We start from the raw sequence: 22,500 nt of genomic DNA on the forward strand, positions 1-22,500 counted from the left end.
CTCCCAAGTACTTATCAGGTCGAACTAGTCATTTCATAAACCACAAGTCAAAGCAACTAGCCTTTCCCTTAGAGTATTTGAGCTACATATCGATCCATAATTTGAGTACTTTTCTAGTTTCTATATTCAGTGATATATAATAATACACTGCCACATGTTTCAGTAAAACTTGATGTTATCAGCGTTATCATGTTATCAGCGACAAAAATTATGCGGTATCTGTTACTGATAAACACTTATTATCCAATTTATTGCTCTTATAGTTTTAGGGAAAACCAAGATAATATTCCAGAAACTGCTACGAAATATAACCGACTAAATTAAGTAAAATAACTGAAACAAAGGAAACTAATTCAAGTGTTACCTGCAAAAGTATAGCATGTCATCAGACATATAATCATTCAAGACATGTATGATTCAAAACTTACAAAATTTCAGACGTTCATTCGTTAATTAAACACTTTAATTAGTTCTATAATTCTTGCAAAAGATAAAAAAAATGGCTGAGCGACCTACAGGATATCGAGTCAATAAAAATTTGAACTTGTGAAAAGCTCTGTGTTCCAGAGTTTGCTTTCTCTGTAAGGACAAATAGGGACGCACACACCCATATACAAACATACATATTTGTATATTGTATGCACGCACACACACACACACACACACACACACACACACACACACACACACACACACACACAAACACACACATTATACATATATGTCTGCAAGTAAGCTACTCTTCAAGCAAGTAATCAGGCCGCTCCTTTTAGGCCATCTATGTTAAATAAAGACGCCCATATGCGGCTGTCGGAGGATACATGTCTCCTATACAAGTAACCTCTTGTAACAACGTCGTTTTTTATGGTGGCAGCTGTCCTGGGATATTGCAGTTTTATGGACGTGTTTTGCGAACACTATGGTAACTCACATTTTTCGCTCTCTAATGCTGCTCCACGGACTTGCATTGTCTGACATGTTTTCTGTGTCAGTAAGTGTTTGACCTTCGATGTCAATCTACGTGTTTTGTTAAGCAATATGTCTCCCACGATAAAAGTATTTTTGTATTTGAGCGTGTGTATATACATAATATATACATATACATATATACATACATGCACGCACACACACACACACACACATATGTATATGTATATGAATATATATATGTATATGCATATATGCATGTATATGCGCATGTCTATATATATACATATATATAAATAAATACATACATATATATGTACACACGCACACACATACACACAAACACCCATTATATATATATATATATATATATATATATATATAACTTATTGATTGCCTTGTATATATGGTGTGTTCACACACACACATAAACATATGTATATACATATCTCTCTCTCTCTATATATATACATATATATATATATATATATATTTATATGTGTGTGTGTGTGTGTGTGGGTGTGTGTGTGTATGTGTGTGTGCGTGTGTGTGTGTGTGTGTGTGCGTGTGTACGTATGTATGCGCACGCATACACACACATACACAATTACATATATATAAACACTATATATCCTTTTTTATTTACATATCTATCACCCTCTATCTATCTCTCTATCTCTCTATTATATATGAGACGAAGACAAGACGAGACATGAAAAAGAGAAAACTGATAATGGTGAATGGAAACGCAGCATCGCATACGCATAACCTAACCCTTGGCACTCCCAGGAAAGGCAGGCTGGCGGGGCAGAGTGACGTCTATACGAAATGTGGAGTGTAAAATTAGCTACCCTTGAATTTATCATATATATATATCTTTGCTTCTGAACTGACTCTATTGTCTTATTTTATATTTATTTTTACTTGTATTAACAGGTAAAAGGAGCCCATTCCGTTTTTCAATAATTTTTCATATATGAATAAAGTATAATATTGCTAAGGAAACAAAAACAAAAAATAACAGCTGTTTACTCATATTTTGAAGAACGCAATCTACATTAACATCAAATAAAAGATGAACTGTTCAGATAACAGTTTATATTTGGACAACATCCCTGTCCTTGTCTTTCTACTGTACATTGCATCATCGTGATTACGAACAGGAATGAAGGCTTGGTAGTATTAACAGTTTGTCTAAGTAATAGATGTCTCGATAAGACAGCTTGACCCTGCATTATTACAAAATGAAAACATAGTCCATAATCCTAAAGTGTATTATGTTATTTAATATGTGGCACGTTCTATTTTGTACACGTCCGTTCCCTGTTGCCGATGTACGATGACTAACCCCAGTGTTGCTCGAAGAAACACGTGGAGTCTTGGGGTGTCATTCTTGTTTACATGCATAAAACGTGTCAGAATCACACGGAAATGCTTATATTAACACATCCTACATGTAATAAATGTTCATAACTATTGTACTACGACGTTTACGCGTCTGATGTTCGAGGCAATACCACACATACTTGTTATCAGAAATCAATATTGCAGCAAAAGACAAAACATTAAGACATACTCCTACCTCTGATCTTTCAACCCACGCAATTCAAACAACATATCAAACATAAATAACCAGAATGCCCGCTGACACAACCAACAGCGTACGACTATTTTGTCTCGTCATAAGAAGGTTTACGGGTCCCTCCGTCCGTGCGTGCGTTCGTGCGTTGGGTAGAGCGGGGCAGCTGTACAGTGCAGACGATCACATCCTCAGCGGGTCTTGCTGGAGACGGGCAGAAACCACACGGCAGGTACGGATTTTTTTTTATTACATTAACTGGGGTTTGAGTTATTGGTACAGAAGGACAGTAATTGGATAGTGAATGTTAGTAGTTATTAGAGGCTGTGTGTTATGCTGACGCTGAGTTTATGTATCGTGGTAAGTGTGTGTCTGTCATGTTGACTGCTGTATTTTTAGTGGGCCTAATGTGTTGCGAAATAACGTGAATAGTAGATGGATATGTTTATATAGGCACCGAAGATAAATAGATATGAAATGTTAATTTACATGGTATGTCACGTGCAGTATCGAAACCTTACAAATAATTTGTTTATGTCAAACATTTCACCGGCCTGTAGAAGCTTTCCCATTAACAGCAAGTACTGACGACATACGGAAAAGTTTATTCTGACGTTGAAATCTCAGGGATAAATTGATCAAAGTTTATTTTATTTCCAATTTGCAAGATTTTAAAAATAATGATAACTAAACTTAGAAATAGTGATAACTACGACATAGTTACAATCCACTGATTTGTCGAATTTGGTGAATATTGTTGTGGGATAATTGACGAGCAAACCGCATGGAAACCGCCGTTGAAATTCAGCCAGTGAATATGTAAGTTTTATATGATTTATATTGTGATTGGCGAAGACGTGAGCCTCTCTCTGATTGGTTGCTGAACACGAGTACCAGTGTCTGATTGGCTGAGAGAGGGGGCTTGGCAAGGGCGTGTACTTCGTAGATCTTTTATTTATTGTCTGTCGCGCCAAATATGGAAGCTATTTTACCTCCAGCGGTCTCGGTAAAGAAGCGAAATATGGGGAGGTGGAAGTAAGGTTGGACAATTTTTAAACCTAAAAGACCTCTGGAAATGCGGGAATGAAGATAAGCGAGACAATGAGTGTCTAAAAGGCCGACAGAGGCACGGATAAGCATAGACAGACGCGCACAGTTATTGCTTATCAGGCAGATACGAGAATGCACAGACAGACACAGGCACGTGTAGACAGATGTAGGCTCGCGCAGACAGACGCAGGGAGGCATACGATCACAGGCACTCACTGATAGACAGAGACGTACACATACAGACGCATATGCATATACATACAGACACATGCACGCACGCACATATAGGTAAGTACATACAAACCCAATGACAGACATTATCACACATAAACTCGACCACGCAAACACCCCGATTTGATCACAGATACAGCTACACAGACAAACCGTTACACAGGCGCACATATACCATAATACATCACAGATACGATTGCACAGACACACAGGATGCTTGACATAATATTCTCTTCACGACATGGACACACTAGGCTAGGGCAAATTGAAGATGGCATTCTTCTAGAGGACAGAAAGTTGGAGTTGTCGGTACAAGTAAATAATCTGCATACACGCACGGCAACGGCGCAAATGAAGGTGAAGACAATTTTTGCCGGGGGGGGGGGGGGGGCAATCACGTTAATTTTGGTTGTTGATTAATGCGTGTGACGTTGAGTTGGGTAAAGAATTACCCTGGAAATGAGAGGATCCCAAGGCGAGTCCTCCATCAATTGTTTTTGACGTCTTAGGAGACTCGGTGGATAACAAGAGTCTTTATCGTTGCCATGCAAAAATCATGAATGTTTTATATTTAATGATAAGCAATACTAGTTTGGTATTATAATCATGATGTTGCATTTAATGGAGGCGATCTTGTTTTTGTTATATTTAAATTATATTTATACATATGAACACTTGCACGTGTACGTACACATGCACGTTGACATAAACGTACATGCATGTGCACGTATGCACATGCAAATACAGATACATTACTAACAAATACACCAACGTACTTACAAATACACATTCAAATGCACGCACGTATTTACAAATGCACGCACGTACTTACACGATGCACGTATGTACTTACACGATGCACGCACGTACTTACACGATGCACGCACGTACTTACACGATGCACGCACGTACTTACACGATGCACGCACGTACTTACACGATGCACGCACGTACTTACGCGATGCACGCACGTACTTACACGATGCACGCACGTACTTACGCGATGCACGCACGTACTTACGCGATGCACGCACGTACTTACGCGATGCACGCACGTACTTACGCGATGCACGCACGTACTTACGCGATGCACGCACGTACTTACGCGATGCACGCACGTACTTACGCGATGCACGCACGTACTTACGCGATGCACGCACGTACTTACACGATGCACGCACGTACTTACACGATGCACGCACGTAATTACACGATGCACGCACGTAATTACACGATGCACGCACGTAATTACACGATGCACGCACGTAATTACACGATGCACGCACGTAATTACACGATGCACGCACGTAATTACACGATGCACGCACGTAATTACACGATGCACGCACGTAATTACACGATGCACGCACGTAATTACACGATGCACGCACGTAATTACACGATGCACGCACGTAATTACACGATGCACGCACGTAATTACACGATGCACGCACGTAATTACACGATGCACGCACGTAATTACACGATGCACGCACGTAATTACACGATGCACGCACGTAATTACACGATGCACGCACGTAATTACACGATGCACGCACGTAATTACACGATGCACGCACGTAATTACACGATGCACGCACGTAATTACACGATGCACGCACGTAATTACACGATGCACGCACGTAATTACACGATGCACGCACGTAAATACACGATGCACGCACGTAATTACACGATGCACGCACGTAATTACACGATGCACGCACGTAATTACACGATGCACGCACGTAATTACACGATGCACGCACGTAATTACACGATGCACGCACGTAATTACACGATGCACGCACGTAATTACACGATGCACGCACGTAATTACACGATGCACGCACGTAATTACACGATGCACGCACGTAATTACACGATGCACGCACGTAATTACACGATGCACGCACGTAATTACACGATGCACGCACGTAATTACACGATGCACGCACGTAATTACACGATGCACGCACGTAATTACACGATGCACGCACGTAATTACACGATGCACCCAAAGAGGTAACACCTAATCAGTATCAAACGCTGGACTAATTAGCTCACCTGCTTAACAACTACCTGGTGATTAGTAGTCTGTCCAGGTGCCTAATGGTATTCTGTCGACGGCCGATTCTACCAAGCATTAAGAGATGGCGAGGAAGCGGATTGGCCTGTTTAAGGTAGCTTATTCACTGTTAGAGAACCCGGTTAATCTTTACGGCATGGGCGCACTAAGCGAAGGTAAATTGAAGGTGATTTTCTAGTAGAGGACAAAGAGTTGCTGTCGTTGTTACAAGAAATATTTTTTAGACACAAACGGTAACGCCACAGTTAGGGAAAAGGCTCGTGGAAAGCGTCGCTCACAGCCATTGGAAAGTCACGAGTTTCAGCTCTATCTTGCCGAGCATAACGACATAAGGACAATGTCGGGGGGGGGGGGGGGGTCGGGAACGGAACCCCCTGTCAACCCTTCCCCTGGGCCGCGCAGTTACGGGAACTTAGATTGTTGAATTAATTTTGCGGCGTGGAGTTGGAGGAGGAACGAGAAGCTGTAGGTTTGAGTCGCTGTTAGTGACTGGAGATTTTATTTTTATTTCTCGATTAATTAGTTAGATTCTTAATCATGCACGGAGAAGGAAGCCAAGAGACAACGGAATGAAGACAGACAAGGTTCGAGATTCTGCAGTGTGCATGTGGTTAAGAGGAAGAATAGCCACCCGTAAATCGTTCTTTCTCTTCAAATTGCTTGAAATTGCTTCACAAGTAGATCACGTGAGAAGTTGCAGAAATGTAGTGGGTAATTCTGGGTAATTCTTTCTTTGGCGAGTCTTGTCAATCTTGCACATTGCAGTCTGTAAAAAGGGTAGAGTTGAGGTCAAAGGCAAGCAGCTGTCCATGTTTTTTTCTCGCATTATAGCTAGTACACCTTTTAGAATCGTAAGGACGAAATTACAGATAAGAAAAACAACGGATAGATATATGGCTTTTCAGATTAGTTGAACTGAAACGAACTGAATTCTTAAATCTCCACCTTAACCTGTCACGCAGAAGGCAATCCGTGACCTTGGCTGAATGAACGACAAGAGACGGTACATGATGAGGGAGAGGAAGGAAATAATGATAGTAGGAATAAGAGAGATGAATGGGTTTAGAAAGAGGGGAGGAGAAAGACGAAGAAAGGGAATAATCAAAATAATGGCAGCGATGGTAGGGGGAGAAGAGGGACGAGGGAAGGACCGCTCTACTGTCAGATGATATAAGTTCATGAGAAGTTTGCCTGATCCTGGTGTTGTTTAATCAACTGATACGAAATTTATTATCTTGCTGAAAGGGAAATGCCGCCTATGTTGGCTTCACTGTTAAAAACAAGTAATATCAAGGTGATCTCTATTATCCCAGCTCAAAAGATTGATAAACTTAGGCGCCTGCAAACACGTATTTATATTAGGTCACACTTATGAACAGATATTTGTACAAACTTATGCAAAATACGTGCCAGAAAGCGGTTTGCAATGTTGCAATCCAGATAAAATCCAGATAAGGATTTATTGATATTAGTGAGTAGAAAAGGAATTTCCCTCGTTACACTTGACGCCTTCACATTTATGATAACAGCAGCAGTAACAGTAAAGTTTCTAAAGTACATACAAATGCAGAGTATCAAACACGAAATTGCAATTCTTATAAGTGCATGAAGAATAAAAAACAATCCTTCTGAATGAATATATATATATATATATATATATATATATATATATATATATATATATATATATATAGCTTATTCACTGTATTAAAATTGTATATCCAAGTCTAGCATGTAGTAAGTTTGTAAATTTATGGAAAGGGTTGCGTGCCAGAAAAGGATACTGTAGGTCGTCAGTTTAAACCAATGATTAGAATAGGATATTACCTCCAAGGTTTATATAAATATATATAGACCTTGATTATCTCATTGTGCAAGCCTAGTACATTGGTAACGTGATGTCGCCCTCTCGTCCGTGTAGTTCGCACCCTGCTCAGGCGCGAGAAGTTGAAATTGTCACTTGGAGGTTACTGCTGTGGCTGGGCACCACGGTGGGGAAGGACTACGCTCAATCGAATCAGCACCAGCTGACACACATTAATCGAGTCGGCATTAGTTGGCACAGGCCGGGCCTACACCATAGGCATAGCCCGGGAGAGGTTCAGCTTCGCATATCTGACTTATTATCCTTATCTCGTTGAGCGCTTGAGGACTACCCTGATCGGGGCATAGGCGGTGTCCCTTAGATTAGATTCCCGGTCTAACCTCAACCATGGTCAACCTCTGGTCACTGCGAGGAAAGCTTGGTTTGATATAGTTTGATTAGATCTTCGTAAACACTGTTATAACTGTTTGATAATATCTAATTAGATATGATCTTAATCGTAACAGGACATGAAAGCATAGGTTAATATTTCTTACACGTTTTACTTGTGAGATTCCGAGATATGCCTATCATTAACAGTATGATTATTTTTTATCATTGCTTTCGGACATATTAATTCGTGAGCGAAACGGGACCCTGGGGCCACTCTAGGATGTGAGCCTCTTGCTTAACACACACTTAATTTGATCTTAATTATTACGATTTGTTGACTCGGTTACAAATATTAGACCCGTTACAAAGATCTTTGTCAAAAAAAAAAAAAAAAAAAAAAAAAAAAATTCAAGGTAATAGCGTTTTACCAATAGTTAATCAGCAACTCAAATCTCTGACTTCCGGTTGTTTTCTTTAAATGTCTGACAAAATTTTAGATCGAAAAATAATTAAGTGCACACCAGAGATGAGAGTGCAGACCTGAGTGCACTCGTACTAATCGTCAACACCAACGCTTGCAAGCCAGCGTGCACTAATTGACGCCGACGCGTGCAGACACCTAGTAGCTGACGCCGATGGTGACGCGTGTGAACACAAACCAGCCGAAGTAGACGCTCGTGTCAACACACACACACACACAACACACACACACACACACACACACACACACACACACACACACACACACACACACACACACACACACACACACACACACACACACACAGGGCGACGTCGACGCGTTCACACACACACACACACAGGGCGACGTCGACGCGTTCACACACACACACACACACACACACAGGGCGACGTCGACGCGTTCACACACACACACACACACACAGGGCGACGTCGACGCGTTCACACACACACACACACACACAGGGCGACGTCGACGCGTTCACACACACACACACACACACACACACACACACACACACACACACACACACACACACACACAGGGCGACGTCGACGCGTTCACACACACACACACAGGGCGACGTCGACGCGTTCACACACACACACACACACACACACACACACACACACACAGGGCGACGTCGACGCGTGTACGCACGCACAGGCCGACGTCGACGCGTGTACGCACGCACAGGCCGACGTCGACGCGTGTACGCACGCACAGGCCGACGTCGACGCGTGTACGCACGCACAGGCCGACTTCGACGCGTGTACGCACGCACAGGCCGACTTCGACGCGTGTACGCACGCACAGGCCGACTTCGACGCGTGTACGCACGCACAGGCCGACTTCGACGCGTGTACGCACGCACAGGCCGACTTCGACGCGTGTACGCACGCACAGGCCGACTTCGACGCGTGTACGCACGCACAGGCCGACTTCGACGCGTGTACGCACGCACAGGCCGACTTCGACGCGTGTACGCACGCACAGGCCGACTTCGACGCGTGTACGCACGCACAGGCCGACTTCGACGCGTGTACGCACGCACAGGCCGACTTCGACGCGTGTACGCACGCACAGGCCGACTTCGACGCGTGTACGCACGCACAGGCCGACTTCGACGCGTGTACGCACGCACAGGCCGACTTCGACGCGTGTACGCACGCACAGGCCGACTTCGACGCGTGTATGCACGCACAGGCCGACTTCGACGCGTGTACGCACGCACAGGCCGACTTCGACGCGTGTACGCACGCACAGGCCGACTTCGACGCGTGTACGCACGCACAGGCCGACTTCGACGCGTGTACGCACGCACAGGCCGACTTCGACGCGTGTACGCACGCACAGGCCGACTTCGACGCGTGTACGCACGCACAGGCCGACTTCGACGCGTGTACGCACGCACAGGCCGACTTCGACGCGTGTACGCACGCACAGGCCGACTTCGACGCGTGTACGCACGCACAGGCCGACTTCGACGCGTGTACGCACGCACAGGCCGACTTCGACGCGTGTACGCACGCACAGGCCGACTTCGACGCGTGTACGCACGCACAGGCCGACTTCGACGCGTGTACGCACGCACAGGCCGACTTCGACGCGTGTACGCACGCACAGGCCGACTTCGACGCGTGTACGCACGCACAGGCCGACTTCGACGCGTGTACGCACGCACAGGCCGACTTCGACGCGTGTACGCACGCACAGGCCGACTTCGACGCGTGTACGCACGCACAGGCCGACTTCGACGCGTGTACGCATATACACGTGCACATGTACACTCATACAAATGTTCTTGATTGTAATCAGTCATTTACAAAAAATATTCAACTGTGTCTATATATTTCTATTTTTTTCACAGAACTCCATTAACAACTACATCAAAATGGCAGAAGAAATTGGCTACCTGAAAAATGACCCGAACTTTGCCACTCGTGCTATCCATGCAGGCAATGAGCCGGAGCAGTGGAACTCCATGGCAGTTGTTCCTCCAATTTCCATGGCAACAACTTTCAAGCAGGATGGCCCAGCAGATTTTAAGGTTTGTGTTAGATGTTTGCAGAAGTACATGTTTAAAAGGAATGTTGCATATAATTGATTCTGCATTTTTCCTGAAAAAAAAACAAAAAAAATTCATCCATTTCTTGTAATACTAGAGGATCTAGATTCTTTTTGTGATTCTGTCTGATCATTTATGCATGATGGTAGCGAAATCCCTAATATATTCAGAATGACAGGTTATAAACATTTATAAAGATAATTGATGCTGTTTAAAACAAGAATCCAGCAATACTGTATATATAGAGGGATATTGACCACACTTTTCAAGAACATGAAGTAAATAATTATCAAAAATACATTGGAAGCTAGATGTTCAGGCTGATCATCTGCAATTGCCTTCCCAATATCTTACCAAGTGTGTGCTTAGGATTTACACTGTACTACTTTGGAGTTAGAATGAGTAGGTTGTTGATAACAATGGCAAATACACTACTGTCAAACTCATTTACCCTTAGTATACAGTAAGTGGGCCAAATAATCTTGTCAGTCAGAGGAAACAGCTATATGGTTGATGTGAAACTGTAGAAGGCTATTTCATTCATTACAAAAACACAATAGAAAAAAAATGTGGGGCAGGCCACATGTTTGGCACCCCTGGGCTAATAGTATGTGAAGTAATACAAATTAATGCTTACTCCCAGATAGTATTAATTTGATATAGAGTTTATTTCGATTGATTTTTAGACATAAATCTTTAATGCCAGTTGTACATTCAGGAGAGTAGAGATAGTAGAAAGCAGATCATATAATGTACTTCTTGCCAACAGGAATTTGAGTATGGTCGCTCTGGTAACCCAACAAGAAATTGCCTGGAGAAATGTCTAGCAGCAACAGAGGAAGCCAAACACTGTAAGCATTTCTGGAAAAGTTTTTATTTTGTTTATCTATTCATTGATATTAAAATGGATTTTGCTGTAACACTGTTTCACAATTTTGCTTATGATTTTATATTTTGCATGTCCGTTGATTTTAGTCTGTGTCATATGTACTGAAAGACGGTATTTGAACATAGTCTTTTAATATGGATATATGAGTTCCAGAAAATAACAAAGAAAGTTTCATGAAAGTACAATAATGATATTGTTAATAACTGTTAGGCACTGAGATTTTAATCATACAATATCTTGTATACTGATACAAGTATTGTTGAATTTGGCATAAATATTATTCATAACTTTAGAAGCTAAGGGACTCTCATGCAAAATATTTGTCTCTATATAATTTGACATTTTTTAGATAGTTTTAGTTTCTTTTTTTTTTTTATTGAAAACCAGATTTACTCTATACTATAAGTGTTGTATGGAAAAATCGTGGGTGTGCATTCACAGAATATTGTACAAAGACGTATAAAACTTTGTAGTCATGATTGCCCACATCTGAGCAGGTAGTCCGAGTGGTAAATAAGCTTGTTTTTTCTTCTTCTTCTTCTATAAGATTCTCTGTCTAAAGTTGCTGAATAAATCTCTAAAGAACCTGTACTGAATAGTCTTTCATCCACTTTATCCAATATAGGTATAACCTTTGCCTCTGGGTTGGCTGCAACAACCACCATCACTCACTTGCTGTCATCTGGGGATCATGTGATTTCTATGGATGACCTATATGGAGGCACCAACCGTTACTTCCGCCGTGTGGCTTCTAGGTATTTTAAATTTCTATTCGTGTGGTTTTTATTATAATTTTTTTTATAAAGTTTGTTTTTTAAAAAGAAAATTGCCAGTTTTTGGCTCTAGATGTTTGATTCTTTATGCAGAATGGGTATTGAAGTGACCTTTGTGGATGCAACTGATGTCAAGAATGTTGCTGATGCCTTTAAAGACAACACAAAGATGGTCTGGATTGAGACTCCCACCAACCCAACATTGAAGCTTGTCGACATTGCTGCTGTAGCTGCTCTTGTCAAACCACGAGAGAACACCTTCTTGGTTGTAGACAACACCTTTATGTCAGCATATTTCCAACGCCCCATCCTGTTCGGAGCTGATCTTGTACTGCACTCTTGCACAAAGTACATGAATGGACATACTGATGTTATCATGGGAGCTGTCTGTACAAATAGGTACTTTCATATTTGACTTTTGTATCTCTCTTGGGATTTCAGTAAGTAAATATATAAGTGGACAGAAATTCTTACCATTATTGTCTGTTATTCACACAAACTTGAGTTATAATTTTTGTTTTTACAGCAGTTTGCTTTCCTAATCACATAAATTTACTTCAATCTAGTGATGATTTGCACGAGAGACTGCGGTTCCTGCAGAATGCAATTGGACCAGTTCCTTCTCCCTTCGATTGCTACCTGTTGAACCGGTCTCTGAAGACCTTGGCTGTAAGGATGGAGCAGCATATGAAGAATGGCTTTGCTGTGGCCAAGTTCTTAGAGGGCCACCCATGTGTTGAAAAAGTCATTCATCCTGGACTTCCATCTCACCCTCAGCATGAGGTAAGCGTCAAGAAGCCTTGCATATTAAGGCTTTGAATATGTATCTTGAAAAAAACAACATATGATCCAATTTTGCTTTCCTTTCACTTTTATTAGGGGAGCCTTTATGTAGAAGAGAGACTCGATTTTTAATTTGTTTTAGAATAATTATAATTCATACGAGCATAACTGGCACTTGGATGTGACTTGTCTAATTGGAAAAATGTAAGTTTAAAGAAAATGCATTTGTGAGTTTTTTTGTTACCTTGTCACACCTTCAAAGAATTTGACAGTTACATGGTTACTTGGTGTAAGATAAAGCAAGAATCCTGTGAGTGGCTCATGCTAGGCCTATCCTAAGAGCTGAACTTGATGAGGGACAGAATTTGATTCAGCCCCTGTTCTTTCTCTACCATTGGAACTTGTAATAAATTCAACCAATAGCCTAGTTTTCCTATAATCACTTCCAGAGAGCTCTAGGTTGTGTTTCTAATTCTTTTTGGCACACTTTTAAATAGTTTTGACCCATTAGTTAAGAAACTCGCATCTCTTCCTTAATCGGGAAGATTGGGCAGTTATGACTGTATTGGAGAGGGTCTTACCTTGATTTCCGTCTTTTACTTCTCTTGGTTCTGGTGCCAAGTTTTCAGTGGTCTTTCATACACATATAATGAGGTATCATTCTCCCCATCTTTGTAAAGAGAAAGAGACTTGCCATGTTGTCTATTTTTTTTGTAAAAACTGTATTTTGTGGGATAGTTGTATATGCTTTGATATGTAAAGTAACCAGAATGCAAACAAAGTATACAGGCAAGATGAAAAAAAATGTATGGGTGTTTGCATGTTTTATATTAATCAAATGAAGCCCCAGTTGGAAAAACTAATTATGAAACAGCCTGGACATCAACTTGTACATAGAAACATCATTATGTAAATATATATAGGTTTACACATGCTGTTGACATTTTGGAAAATCAGGTATATGATCTTTGCAATGTGCAGTCAAATTTACAGCTTATCTAGCATTTATAAATTGTGGATGCTTCACAGAGAATAGATTAAAAAAAAAAAAAAAAAAAAAAAAAAAGAATATATGTTTTTAAATAATGTTCATGTGTCTATCCATTCTTGACAGATTGCAAAGCGGCAGTGCTACGGTCACTCTGGTATGCTGAGTTTTTATATTAAGGGGAACAATTTGGAAACCTCAAAGAAATTCTTCAAGCAACTGAAAGTCTTCACACTGGCTGAAAGTCTTGGAGGTTTTGAGAGCCTTTGTGAATTACCGTAAGTTTATTGGCCTGAAAGGAATTTGTTTGTGTGTGTTGAATGTATGCATTTATAGATACTTGTATGGAAACGTTTGAATGTGTACGGGATAGCGTTTATATATGTATGATTGTAGGGGAAGGTGTGTATATGTGTATACTGTATATGTATGTATATATACTTTTATGTCTAGGCAGTTACTTGTATTGTGTTTTTATAGATTTTGATCAGCTTGTTTATTTCTGCTGATGATAAGCTATATATTTGAATGAGTTAATCCATTCAAGCATTAGTGATGTGCTGGGTTGGATTATTCTGTGGGCTTGGGTATATTTGCTTGTGTTGAGATTTTTTTTTTTTTTTTGAAAAATGATCATATAATTTTAATGCTTTGCATTGCTCTGAATAATTGATTTAACCTTAGATTAAAAAAGGAGCCTGAAAACCTAATTCTAAGAAAGTGGCCCCTTAGTTGAGATAAGGGCCCTTGCTTGAGGCCATTAGAGATATGGTACCAGTGTCCATGTTACTTTAAAATGTGTAAATTTTGTGAAATATATCACAATATTCAAGATGGGTGTGGGTAAGTTAGAGGGTGGCTCCCTCTGAGGGACCCCCATAATTTCAATATTTGGGGCCCTAAAAACCCTAAAAAAGACATAATCCAGTAGTGGTGATGTCAGTCAAAAGCAAGGAGGGAGTGAATGTAAGTGTTCTCTGCTAATAATTTTTTATCTGAAGGGCTGACTGTATGGTGCACAAAGCACAAAGAAATCTTGGCATGTGTGGGTTAAGTTCAATATTTTTTCATCATATTTCCATAAGTTGATTTTACAGCTACATTTTTTAAACTATACCATTAGAGCAAATGTGAAATCACTACATAAGATTATGGGATCTGATATACAGTTATGGTTTCAGGTCTGTGATGACTCATGCGTCCGTGCCTAAGGAAGACAGAGACAAGTTGGGCATTACTGACGGCCTTATTCGCCTTTCTTGTGGTCTTGAAGGAACTGATGACCTGATTAAGGATCTTGACCAGGCTCTGAAGGCAGTGGTAAGCATTGTTCCAAACTGCAAGTGAATGAGATATAGAATGAGATGAAATTTAAAAAAATATTTTGTACTGAATCAATTTCCTTTTCTTGTGTGTGTGTGATTTGATATGAGCATTTTTGATGGAAGCATTGAGCATCTATGTATGATTTGAATAATCAGAGGAAGAAAATTATGTAAACAATGTGCAAATTCTTTATTATATTATGTTTTTTTTATTTATTTATTTATTTTTTTTTTATAAATGTGATGTTTTATGTTGGAATCCGTATCCTGTAAGATGCTGTTTCAAGAAATATGTATTTCTGATACAAATTTTGATTTAGCAAACTGCTCTTGAGGAATGAAATTAATTCAGCATATCATTTCAGGTTTAATCCCAAGGTTGCATCTGGAAGGAGAGAACATTCACCTCCTCACTGAAGATTTGCCTCAGTCGCTAGTGAAGATATATTACCTTGACTAGATACTGAAGTAATTTCACAGCTGAGACCAACTAGGATGCCTTTGTGCAGTGCAGTCTTTATAATTCTGTTTAATTCACTAACTGAAAATTCCTATAATCTGTTTTTTATAATGAAAGGTTTTATCTTGAGTGACCTGCACTGATACGCCATTAATTCTACAAAAAATCTTCTGTTGAATAAAAAGTATTGAATGAACAGTATTTACAGATGTTTAGAGCTGATTTTGGAGTTCCCTTCATAAGGGAGAAATACCTAAATGAATATATCTACAGCTCTTTTTATGGCCAAATGATTTGATTATTTGGGAATATGGAATTTTCAACATAGGTAAAAAGAAATTGTACAAAAGGATATAAATCTGTTGATTTTGGATATCACAACCATATTACTATAACTTGTGAATGTCAGGCACTTTTAGTATATAAATTTGACTGCAAAGCAATGTTGACATATGCTGTTTTGTGACTTACTGCATATGATTACTATATGTGGCAATGTTAAATGGTGTAGTAAAGTGCATTTTAACTTAACTGAATTATTGGAAGAAGATTGAATTATTCAAACAGAAACATCAACATAAATATTACTTTTATGACTTTTAGTTGTTTTTAGTTGTTTTGATGAAACTGCATATAAAGCAAACATTTGAGAAAGACTTTAATTATCCTAATAATTTCTAACACTGAATAGACTAATACTCCAACATTATACCAAGTATATTTATGAAGTAGGTGTTTTGATGAGCTTGCAATGCCTGCAAATGTATGTTAAAACTGCCCTAATGAAAATTAGTCTAATAAATGAACTGAGTCCCTAAAAGCACAGGATAGGCCAGTTTCATACCCACACATGATGGACGAAATAACAGGACTCAAAACTGTGTGATCAAGAAATTAAATAATTAATAGGTAGTGACTTTTGCTGTCTTTTGACTTTAGTAGTGCAGAAGGCAGAAAGATACTCAAATTGATGTAATAAACAAATGGACAGAGCTATTAGTAAATCAATTTGTGACATCTGAGTAACATGTTTATGGAAATTACAGTATGTAATTCTTTAGCAGTTGGATTATACAGTGTTACAGAATCTTTTCAACCTGATATGTGCGTTTGGAAATTTTATAAATTGATTTCCATCATCCTGGGTTCACTCATCTGATTATCTGATTATCCAAATTTGTGAATACAAGAATTAGAATTAGATATTGAAAAATAAGCCAAGAACATGTCTTGTTTATATTTCCTTCAAGTTTTATTTCAAGTTTTAGTCTTGTAATTACTGCTGTCTGAGGATTGGAAAGTGAAATATCTAATAATTTTACACCTATTCTGTCTTGTTGATTTTTAGGTAAAATCTACATCCTTCCACTGTTTCTCACATAATTACAGGATTTTCTCATTTGTATCTTATTTGAGCATTATTTTAGATAATGTGATATCAAACAGTACTCTGTATTTTGGAGATGGAAAATTATAATCTATCAATCAACTCATCACTTTATCGGTCTTAACGTTTATGCATAGAGATCAGATAATATTCAAATATGATTAGGAATGCAATATGTTTTATTTTTTTTTTCCTTTTCTCTGCTTTGTTATACATCTGTGCTATATGCCATTGGATTCAAAAGTTAAGCACATTTTATGCAACATTTTAATCTGGAAAGACCCTCATTTCTGTGTGAATTTGTACTGTTATTGACTTTGCAAAGAAGGTTTGGTTGGAGTCTTAATTTGTGAAGATCAATGTTTTTGCATTTTGTGATTTCTAGTTGCCTCCCTTTCTTTCAAGACCAAATATACTTTACCTTCATCTGTAAGTAAACGAGATACATTCATAAATTCCCATATGAACTCTTGTTTTGTAACTATTCATGCTTAATGAAACATTGGGCTTCCTCCTAAGTTTGGCCTTTATGTCCTGTTACTTCTTTCCCTTTTCACTTACATATCCTATTATACCTTGCCCCCATATTTGCTCCTCTGTCTACCCTGACCCACCAAAATCAAATATTCCTCCTACTGTCTTTCTCACCCATTTCCTTGACCATGCCTCCACTCATTTCTCCAGTATTTACGTCTACACTGACGGCTCCAAAAGCACCTCTGGTGCTGGTTTTGCAGTAATCTTCCCAACTCGTACTTTCAAATACCCCCTCCCTCCTGAATCCAGTGTCCTTACTACAGAACTGTATGCACTCCTTTTTACCTTAAAACACACATACTCACTCCCCTCTTCCTCTTACAATTTTTACTGACTCCCATAACTCATTAACTCTCATAAAGTCAATACACATGACCAACCCCCTTGTTTGTAAGATCCAGAACTGGTTGTTCTACCTGTCCACACATCATAAAACAATCAAATTTTGCTGGGTACCCAGCCATGTTGGAATCCCCGTCAATGAACAGGCAGATACTCTAGCACGCTACGCTGCTATGTCCACATCAAACCAACCATGTTTCTCACATATCCCAGCCATCGATTATTACCCACACTTTAAGACCTTCTTGTATAATCGATGGCAATCTTTTTAGTCAAGTCTCCACACTAATAAATTACATACTGTAAGATCCACCTCTATGTTCCTTATGTAATGTTCCTCTTTCAGTCCCACACATTCTATTGTCATGCCCACATTTTGAAGCAGCCTGTACCTCTACTTTCCCCCACCTATCCTCCCTGCATAGACATCCCAACCTATCAGACAACCTGTTTTCCTTCCTCAAACGCATATATATATCCTTCACTTAATCTAACCCCTTTACATTACCTCACCGGACCCTAACCCATTCACTCACCAATTCCTTAACCCAGCTTTAACAACTAATCACTAACCCAACTACCCTTCACTAACATTAACTATAGTGCTACATGACCTTAGATGTCTAGCACATTTATTTTGCTTTTAACCATTAACCATTAACCATTACATATCCTATAATTTAATCCAGACAAAGCATTTGCATTTCTCTGAACTATAAATATTTTTTGCAGGATTCTTTAAGTGGGGTAAAATTATTTAGACTTATCTCTTCTTTTTTTCAGTCACCTTAACCACATGCTGCCAGGAAAAATGCAGTGCTCATTTCAATTTATTTCATGAAATGTCTCTGCACACAGATGGCTCTGCTAGTGCTTAGCCACAAAGGAGTCAATTAGTAGACCTTGTGACCTTACCTAATTTCACCTTTCCTTGAACTGGCAGGAAAAATATATTTTCCACTAATGCTAAGAATATTGATGGTGCTATTTTTATTATAGACATTATGATTACTACAATGTTATAAACATTAGTAATGGCAAAATAAGATATTGTAAAATATTTTTGTAAATCAAGGAAAAGGGTAAATGGGCGAGACAGTACTCGTAATTTGCTCATTTGTGACATAGTACAAGTGTAGGTATCTGTGGAAAAACAATTAAGGTAAATTCACAGTGGGCATGGCATATACATACATGCCATGCCCATCAGAATTGGGTTAAGAATAGTTTGGGTGTCAGCAAACCTATAGAGAATGCAGCAAGTCTAGTATGTGGTCACTATTTACTGGTGTATTAGAAGAGATGAAGTAGTGAGGGCTGTATCACACTTTAATTGTTCTGACAGGCTATATTATATGGCAGTTTGAGAGGTAATGTTTTAACTTTAGTATTGGTTACATTGCACATTTCGAATGGTGTTGACTGTTTGTGTTGCCAGTCTGTTAACTAAATAAAAACAGATTATCATGTTATATTGGAAAAAAGTAGTCCAAAGCCTACAACCAAAGTGTTTTTAGTGCTTTGTGCTTCAGGCTATTGTTAATTTGATCCTGCTTGGGTATCCAACATGAGGGTATTTACTATAAGCAAATAGATAATACTTTGTTCTCTTGTACGATAGACATTTAACAAAATACACACAACTTCAATTACACTTTTCCTAAGTTACTTTGTATGATTGTTGAAGCTCATGCAGCAAGTTATTGAAATATTTCAACACTATCCTTTTCAAAGAAGTTATATGCACATCACTTTTGATGCCATGGAAGGCTTTATAATTATGATTTATATATGATTAACCCTTTTGCCCCATGTGGCAAGAATACATGCCATGCCCAGTGTAATACACGTTTATTTATTGTATGTATACATAGATGGCTCTACAAGTTCTTAATCACCAAATAGCCAGTTATCAGAACTACCTATCTCACCTGTTTACCCTTTTCCTTCACTTTAGGAAAGGGTCTTTTGTATCATTTCATTGTCTAAAAGATTTTAATGACAATTTAATAATCATAACATCAATAAGAATAATAACAGTATGGATAGCAATGTTATTAATAAGAAAAAACAATTTTCCTGCCAATTCAAGGAATGGGAAAATCAGGATCGGTAACTAGGGCCTACTGATAGAATCCTTGCCGGCTGAGCACATGTGGAGCCATCTGTATGTAACAAAATTCACCAAAAAACTACAGGGAACAGAACATAAATCCGGGGTGAATGGGTTATGATCTGTCAAGTTTTGTAAGCATGGGTTTGCATATGGGCTGTTGCAGTTACCATGCATGAGTATATAAGTATTTGTGTTTGCATTTTGTCTTTGAAATATGTGTAAGTATATAGATATTGTTATGGCTTTGGTCTCCTACATTATTTTGATATGGAGCATTCTGTGATAAAGAGTGGGTGCATTTAGTTATGTCCAATAGTATAGTCATAAATTCCTATAGTGAAGAAATCTGTGATGCTCTATAAAGTACAAAGTACAAGGATTCATGACATATGTTAAAAAACCTAGCAATGAATGCCAAAATTCATTTAAGCAAAACTCTCTCCATGAGATTTTTACTAGTACAAAAGACCCTCACAGTCTTTTTGTCAGTATCTGTTAAGCAAAAATCCTAATGAACTTAGGATGGTAACTTGAGATGCCAACTGTAAAGTTTTAGTAATATGAGCTTCTTACTCTGAGCAGCTCTTGAGCAAGGCTGATTGAGCTTAATCATGATCTGAAGCTCTGCTAGTAATGACTTGTGTGTGTGTGGTCACCTATTTCTATTTGCAAGTGTAATGGGAGTTTTTATCATTCTTGTCAGCTCTTTTTTTTTCTTGATGTGCATATTCTGTTTAATACTTGCATTGCTGCAGCAGATTATTGGAAGTTAGATTTTTGTTACTTTTGTGTGCTGACATGAATGTTATAATACAGGTGCTTTTAGATTTGCTTGATATGGTTACTTAAAAAAAAAATATTTTAATACAGTTCTCCTAACTGAAATGTTATGTAAAAATCACTGACATCTGTATTTTCTCTTTTTATCTTTTGTTTTTCTTTTAAATTTTGTTGTCCATTTAATCATGTTCTCAGATGCTAATATATTTGGACTACTTTTCCAAATTTACAAGTCTGAGTATTGTGATGAACTAATGATTATTATTTAGGCTGAAGATTATTATAGAGTAAATTTCCGTTACTTTTTAAACACATGCTATAGCAGGAAAAAATCTGGAAATATATATTCATCATATATAGTTCTGAGAACTGGTGCAGTTTTCAGATTTTTTCAGTTCTTTCCTTTTGTCTGTAAATCTTTGGTCTTCTAAATTTTGTTGGTTTAGTATAAAGATAACCGATTTTTTTTTTTTCTTGAATGATGACTCTCTTATATATATACATACACACACACACACACACACACACACACACACACACACATACACACACACACACACACACACACACACACACACACACACATATATATATATATATATATATATATATATATATATATTTATTTTGATGAACATTATTTACCAAAAATAAGTTTCGCATAACAAAAATAGCATGTTCAACCTGCGTCCTCTTTCCCTGACCATGAATAGAGAGAGAAGGCAGAGCAAAATATATAAGTCAGATCTTCCTTACTGAGATTGAACATGACTAGCAATTGGAATCGAATTACCATTTTATTTAATATTAATGAGCGACCTTTATGCGAAATATACGTCCCGCATCAAGACACAAAATTACATGTTTTCGCTAACCTTGCTATCATCCTTGGCATAACACATCTACTGTTTTGTGTCAAATAAAAATCTCAAGAGTGTCATTCATGTATCTTCTGTTTATACTTCTAGTTCATATTTCAGATTGAGACAGCAAGAGAGAATATATACTTTATTTTGCATGTTCAGTACTCCCTCATGCAGGAGAGGGAAGTAGCTGGACGTCTACAGTTACAAACACCAAAATGGGTAATAAATTTCTCAGTATTATTATACACTATAGGATTGTTCCACGGCATGGTATAGTGACTTCATTTTACACAATCTGCACAATAATATCGCATTTGAAGGTCTCGCTTTTATCTATCTTTTCGGTGATCTCTATGTGAGTCATTTCCAGGGAAGTGACTTGCAACTCTTGACAGCTAACAAACTACGTCTTTCGAAATGTAAGTCATGTTTTCCTCTCATTCGACGTTTGAAATGTCTTTGGTCTAGAGGACGTATGAAGACACCAAATGACAACGAAATTTGTTCCTGAGCCTTAAGAGTATTTAGGCTCAGAAAAACTAATGACGTTAGTTCTGTTCCCCATAGATTTGAGTATCCATTTTCTCTTATTTTCTCTTAAAAATACCTCCATTTCCAGTTCCGTCTAC

The 22,500-nt window shown here is 38.7% G+C and overlaps 2 protein-coding genes across 3 annotated transcripts in view; one reads left to right on the plus strand and one right to left on the minus strand.

Annotated features, from left to right (window-relative positions):
- The window catches only part of LOC125047631, a 10,697-nt gene extending 9,730 nt beyond the window's left edge, over nt 1–967 (minus strand). The window contains exon 1 of one of the 2 annotated variants that reach the window (XM_047645939.1): nt 932–967. The gene's annotated coding sequence lies outside the window, so the exon portion shown is untranslated. Of the gene's footprint in view, nt 111–931 lie in introns of those variants that run through there. The other variant, XM_047645938.1, reaches the window with a different exon arrangement.
- Nucleotides 968–2,537: 1,570 nt separating this feature from the next.
- LOC125047541 (cystathionine gamma-lyase-like) lies at nt 2,538–16,493 on the plus strand. Its single transcript, XM_047645816.1, has 9 exons — nt 2,538–2,738; nt 10,428–10,607; nt 11,395–11,476; nt 12,140–12,269; nt 12,381–12,686; nt 12,854–13,070; nt 14,185–14,336; nt 15,240–15,378; nt 15,749–16,493. The coding sequence occupies exons 1-9, from the start codon at nt 2,565–2,567 to the stop codon at nt 15,752–15,754; spliced, it is 1,386 nt and encodes a 461-aa protein (XP_047501772.1). The 5' UTR covers nt 2,538–2,564; the 3' UTR covers nt 15,755–16,493.
- Nucleotides 16,494–22,500: the final 6,007 nt, after the last annotated feature.

This window comes from Penaeus chinensis, chromosome 41, assembly GCF_019202785.1.
Source record: "Penaeus chinensis breed Huanghai No. 1 chromosome 41, ASM1920278v2, whole genome shotgun sequence".
Classification (NCBI taxonomy): domain Eukaryota; kingdom Metazoa; phylum Arthropoda; class Malacostraca; order Decapoda; family Penaeidae; genus Penaeus; species Penaeus chinensis.